The sequence below is a fragment of the Mus pahari genome, chromosome 1 (genome assembly GCF_900095145.1).
Source record: "Mus pahari chromosome 1, PAHARI_EIJ_v1.1, whole genome shotgun sequence".
NCBI classification, from domain to species: Eukaryota; Metazoa; Chordata; class Mammalia; order Rodentia; family Muridae; genus Mus; species Mus pahari.
Window position 1 is genome coordinate 136095969 of NC_034590.1, and position 6545 is coordinate 136102513.

A 6545-nucleotide genomic window follows, 5' to 3' on the forward strand; every position below is an offset into this window, starting at 1 on the left:
ATCACCATGGGATGGGTGGAGAGTGGCTACCTGGACAGCAAGCCTGATGTCTGTGACTTGGTGGGTGAGAACCATGAGTGTAATGGAGAACATCTGGAGAACATCTGGAGAACATCTTCAGAACATCTGGAGACCCGGTAGGCAGATGAAGATCTTTTCGTTGGTTTAGTCTGCAAGGCTCCTTTGTAAGTTCTTCTACTCTGTGAAGAATATGTCTTTTGGGCTTAAGGAATCACTAAGGAAATGCGAGTGACTGGTATGAGAAGTTTATCAGAAAAGAACTTTTCTAAAGAAAGCAACTGTGTGTGATCAGAAATGACCAGACCGAGCTTGCTGGGCTGTGAAGCAATGGACACAGCAGGACCAAGATATGCAGTCATCTTGTGACATCATACCCAGTGCTGTGACAGATACTTGTATTAGCAGTACTGTGAACTGTTGTGATATCTCTTTGGCTGATCAGAAGTTTAACAATCTCCAGAAGGAAAAGCCGTTAGCTTTTAGTGTGTGCCACAAGGGAGGAGGATGATCTTGCCCTTTGCATTATGAGGCCCCACTGCATTCTCCTGAGGGATAGCAAACCTCAATGAAGCCCAACAATCTTCCCTCCACCTCCAGAAGCCCATGTGCTTGTGTAGGGAGTGATGGGGACAGGCACTATTTTTAGAGGGAGAGGGAGGTAAAAAGAGCCACAGTGGCCAGGATGCTCAGCAGCTCGCTACATCACCATCAGTGGCCAGGATGCTCAGCAGCTTGCTACATCACCATCAGTGGCCAGGATGCTCAGCAGCTCGCTACATCACCATCAGTGGCCAGGATGCTCAGGAGCTCGCTACATCACCATCAGTAGCCAGGATGCTCAGGAGCTCACTACATCACCATCAGTGGCCAGGATGCTCAGGAGCTCGCTACATCACCATCAGTGGCCAGTATGCTCAGCAGCTCGCTACATCATCATCACTGTTCTTTAGAGACCTACTTGTGCATCTATGACACTGGAAAGAAACCACGACTTTCTGGGCCCTTGCCACAAACCTGTTTATCTGAGTCTGGCTTCCTGGAACCCATGTAAAAGCTGGATGCAGTGGGGTCTCTCTGAAATCCCAGCACTCCTTCAAGGAGATGTGAGGCAGAGGCAGCAGACTCTCCCAGCAGCTCACAGGCCAACTAGTTCAGCGCGACTAGTGACAAACAATGAAAGACCCTTCATCTCCATTTAAAGTTGTTCTCTGACTGCTGCAGCACATATAATGTGACCTGTGCATGGCCTCACACTACCCATGTGCAATGACACACACACACACACACACACACACACACACACACACTTGAAACAGAAATCATTATTGTCTTAAGTACCAACAACCAAAGACATGGGCTTTTGTTACCATGGAACAAACCAGTTTTGAATTTCATTCTTTATACCTTATCTATATTGTAAGATACATTCAAAACATTCTATAACCGTGACAAATGCTGCTGTACCATGTGCTTGAGTTAGTAGTGACAGGGACAGGTGCCAGTATTTCAGAGGGACAGACAGTGAGGCAAAAAGGAGCCACTGGGACTTGTAAAAGCCCCGAAAAGCAGCGCAGCAGGATCTCACCAGAGACTTACTGAGACCATCCAGAACGGGGAAAAGTGAGTATGGCATCCTTTCTATGGCTCCTACAAAAACAACGTTTAAAAAGCCACAAGGTACTAAAGTGATTAAATAATGAGGTAAACCACCCCTGCCAACCAGAACTGTTGTGGCCTTCTGAATAGGAATGAGATAAACCCGAGGGTTACAGGGCACACAGGAGGATGTGTCTGTGCCTCCTGTTGTGTCAGAGGAAGGACAGAGAGAAGGGACAGCTGAGGTAGAGGGTACATGTTTAAAAAGAGACTTCAGGGCTGGGTGGGTGGCACATGCCTTTAGTCTCAGCATTCTGAAGGCAGAAGCAGATCAAGCTCAGAGTTCAAGACCAACGTGGTCTATAGATTGAGTTTGAGGACAGCTAGGACTGTACAAATAAACCCTGTCTTGAAAACAACAACAACAACAACAGAGAGAAAGAGGTGGGGGAGCTGTAGAAAGAGACATGGAGAATAACACTATCCAGCTTCTTTTGAATGTCATCTGAAATTACAGGTCAAGGTAAAATTGTGGGCCAAGGCAGATAAGACAATTATTTTACTTGTCTAAGATAAGACAAATAAAATACAGGACATTTGAACAGAATCTAATCAGTAAAACTCACAAGTCTTTGAAATTAATTATAAGGTATCTATTGGGATAATTACCTGAAGTGGTAATATCACAGTTATTTAAAAATTAACCATCACAGCAGATTTTATAACTATCTATTATGAGCTGTGGCATCAAATTGTATTTTTGAAGCCAAATATGTAAACATAAAACTTGGTACGTCCGCTATGTTCCCGAGGTTTCTAAGAGACAGGCACTTGTCACAGCTGCTCTTCAAGATAACATGCATTCCGCAGAAAGGAAAAATGATAGGCTCTTACCAAGTAATCATCGGGCTTGATACCAAAGAGTTCCCGGAAGTACCGGAAGGCCAGCGGAGCGTAGGTCTTAAACCTGAAGTCTGGGTAGTGGTGTGCTGGGGTCAGGTTGCTCCCTTCACTGCAGTTCAAATATCCACGAAGGGGACAGAGACAAAGAACATTAGCAAAGGCAGTTTTGATTTCAAAGTCTGTTTCTATTAGTCTTGGGCCAATTTTATCTCTAGGAAAAAAAAATACCCTCTGCTCATGGGGATTTTAAAGCTCCTTCACAATAGCCAATGGCTCTTGTGTAAGGACACACTGACACTGTGAGGGACCACTCCACACAAGCATTCCCTGCTAATCACAGGGTGTGGCAGACATTTGTCTTCTCTCCACTCTTCCTTCCTTGGAAAATTATCAATCTTCTCTAGTGAAATCGCATGATAATGTTTTAATAAGCCCTCAAGCTTAGTGTGGACCAATTAAAGTAATTCTTGGCCATGTATTTTGGAAATTGGATAAATATCTGTAGCCAGGAACACTTGAAATAATTTAAAGAAGATTTATTTATTATTATATGTGTATGTATGTTTTTGCTGGAATATATGTGTGTGTATCACATGTGTGAAGTGCCCTCAGAGACCAGATGAGGGTGTTGGCTCCCCTGGAACTGGAGATAATGAGTTGTGAGCTGCCAGGTGCATTCTGGGAATTGAACCATGTCCTCTGGCAGAGCAGCCAGGTTCTTAGCTACTGAACCATTGCTCCAGACCTCGTGTGAAATAATTTTTAAAATATCCTATGATCTAGAGCAGTGGTTCTCAACCTTCCAGATGCTGTAACCCTTTAATACAATTCCTCATGTTTTGGTGACCCCCTAACCATAAAATTATTTTTGTTGCTACTTCATAACTGTAATTTTGCTACTGTTATGAATCATAATGTAAATATCTGATACACAGATGGTCTTAGGCAACCCCTGTGAAAAGGCTGTTTGACCCCCCCCCCCAATAGGGGTCATGACCCACAGGTTGAGATCCACTGATTAGAGTAAAATCTGTCAATTTTCATCTTAGGGTGGTCCCAAGGCAGACTGCTCATAAAGAGCTACAAGGCTTTTTCTTTCTTTGCAGTGAAAAAAAATTATTATTATGATGGTGTGTGTACTTGTGTGCACACAGATCATGTGTATATATGTGTACATGTGCCACAGCATGTATATGAAGCATGTATATTTGTGTAGAGTCAGGTTCTCTTCTTCCTTCTTTATGTGCATTTAAGGGATCCAACTTGCGGTGACAGGCTTGTGTAGCAAACACCTTTACCCATGAAGCCATCTTCCCAGCCCCCTCCCTTTGGGGTTTTGAAACAGTTAATCACTTTGAAACTCAAGCTGGCCTAGACTCACTATACAGACAAAGCTGCCCAGAACCCATGATCCTCTCGCCTTAGCCTCCTTGGTGCTGAGATGACAGATGCATGTGACCATGCTCATCTCATAAAGGGGTGTTGTTTGCCCTAAGCAAGCATGGCTAAACATTCCTAATCATGTGTGATGACCTGCCAAGACAGTCAAACATTTCCTCAGTCTACATTTAGTAATTGATGATGGGAAAGGCATTCATCGGTCGGTCTCCTGGGATGATGTCAGGATTTATGGGACATGTAGTAATTTACAAATGTCAGCCACGTAGATTTGAAAGTTAAAAGCAAAGAGAGCCCGTGTGAACTCTGACCTCCTTCCTCTCGGTCGTGAGCAAGTAGGAACAATTGCAATGCTTGCTTAGAGGGAGGCTTTTGGTGGGCTCAGGGTCTGGCCTATTCCTTACTGCTCAGGCTCCTGCTTATTGCTTTCTAGCTCACACCATCAAAGCTATGCAGCCTACTAGGGCAGATTTCCTTTAACAGTCAGAGCTAAGATGAAACGCCCAGGTTACTCTCATTGTTTTCATCCATTCTTTGGCTTTAGGTGCATTCTGAGCTTCTTGTGTTGGTCACCTTGGCTTCCACTAATTATAAGACATTTCCTAAGGAACAGTGTCTTGATTACTATGCTCAGGTACCGCATGGTATCAAATGGATAGTCTTAGGTTCCCTTGGAAACGAGACAGACAGACAGACGCACATACACATACACACAATATATGTGCATATACAGCAGTGTACCTTCAGGTAAAAGAGGTGAACACTTCGCTGTAAAAATATATTTCTCTGTGTTGTGTGTAGTGTATGTACACATGCCAGCTTGTGTATGTGCACGTGTGTGTGTGTGTGTGTGTGTGTGTGTGTGTGCATGTGTGCATGTGAATGTGGAGGGCAAAGGCTCACTGCTCTCCCCTTTATTTGAGACAAGGTCACTATGTCTCTAATTATAGGCTGCTGAGTTCGGCCAGGTAATTCATCATAAGGATAGAAGGATGTTTAAGCTTTACTCTCAGTTTTTGAAACATAACTGCCAGACTGGAGCTTCATCAGTGACACTATTTCTTACAAACGAGAAGAAAGAGGCAGCACAGGTTTTTTTTTATGGGCAAAGAGGCCAGAAATACTTCTCCAGAGCTGCGCGACTGTAGGCTAGAGGAGACTGAAGCTTTGGAACCAGTCACACCGGGTTCACATTCTGCTTTTACCATTTACCTGTGAGTTACATGACTTAAGATCTTAGGTTATTAATTACTTTATATGCCTGTGGGCTTTTGGGTTTTGTTTTTCTTCTGTTTTTTTTTTTTTTTTGCAAATATGAAAGTTATTAAAAGTACTACGGTGGTGCACACCTTTAATCCCAGCACTCCAGAAGCAAATGCAGGAAGGTCACTGTAAGTTCGAGGCTAGCCTGGTCTATAATAGTCAATTCCAGGATAGCCAGAGCTAGACAGTGAGACCCTGTCTCAAAAAATTAAGGGTAAGCTAGTATTATATATTGTATATTAATATTATACACTGTCCACCACAGAAACAAAACCATGCTTTGTTTACAGCTGGCACCTAAAGCTGGCTTTTAATTGCCACCTCAAGTTCATGGTCACATGGTATTAGTGTTACAAAAATGTTCTTTTTTCTCTATCTGACCAGTTATGAAAACTCATCACGGTGCTGAATACTCACAATTCTTTTACTTATGCACTTTGATTTTTGGAAGACCATGTTATCAGAGAGACTGGACAGGGACTGTTATATTTTCCTTAAATCTTAAATGTCTGGGCCTTTGCCCATCAACAAAATGACATGATCTGCAGAATAAATATGTGATATCCAAAAATAGCTTTGAGTGATTTCAAAATAATAAAAAGGAACACAATGTATTTGGTTGCTAAGGGAAACCAATTCTGTTGCTTCAGCCTGGAAATAAATTAAAACAGCTTTTTAGGGGCTGGATGGATGTCTCAGTGGTTAAACACACTGCTCTTGCAGAGGACCCAGATCCGATATCTAACACCAGCATGATGGCTCACAACCATCTCTAACACAAGCTTCCAGGCATCTGAGGCCCCCTTCTTCAGCCTATGAGGGCTTAGGCATACCGGCAGTGCACAGACATATACGTGGGAAAAATGCACACATAGGAAATACTGTTAAAAATAAATTAAACAGTGTGCCACACCAAACAATTAGTTCTCTAGGACTGCGATAAACTTATGGTTTAGAGACATCAGGGACCTCAGAGTGCTTCAGTTGCTTACAACCAGAGCCTGTCCTGGCCATCTGCCCTGACCCACATTCTCAGATGAGCTCAGAAACCTGGGCATGGGGAGGACCATCTGATACATCCACATATGCACACATATACCATCAATGTATGAATGCACACATATACCATCGATGTATGAACTGTTGCTTGCTTGTTTTTTTCAAGACAGGCTCTTTTTGTACACAGCTTTGACTGTCCTGGAATGCATTATGTAGATGAGGCTGGCCTCCAATCTAGAGATTCACCTGTCTCTGCCTTCCAATGGCTGGGATTCAAGTTGTGTGCCAGTATACCTGGCAATGAATTGCATACACACACACACACACACACACACACACACACACACACACACACACACAGAGTT

General features: G+C 43.2%; 1 protein-coding gene across 2 annotated transcripts in view; it reads right to left on the reverse strand.

The window, feature by feature from the left end:
- The window catches only part of Pip5k1b (phosphatidylinositol-4-phosphate 5-kinase type 1 beta), a 256230-nt gene that overhangs the window by 93266 nt on the left and 156419 nt on the right, over window positions 1-6545 (reverse strand). For both annotated transcript variants that reach the window (XM_021190213.2, XM_029540159.1), the window contains exon 5: window positions 2512-2629. In XM_021190213.2, coding sequence (XP_021045872.1) covers window positions 2512-2629 — 118 coding nt within the window. The remainder of the gene's footprint in view (window positions 1-2511; window positions 2630-6545) is intronic.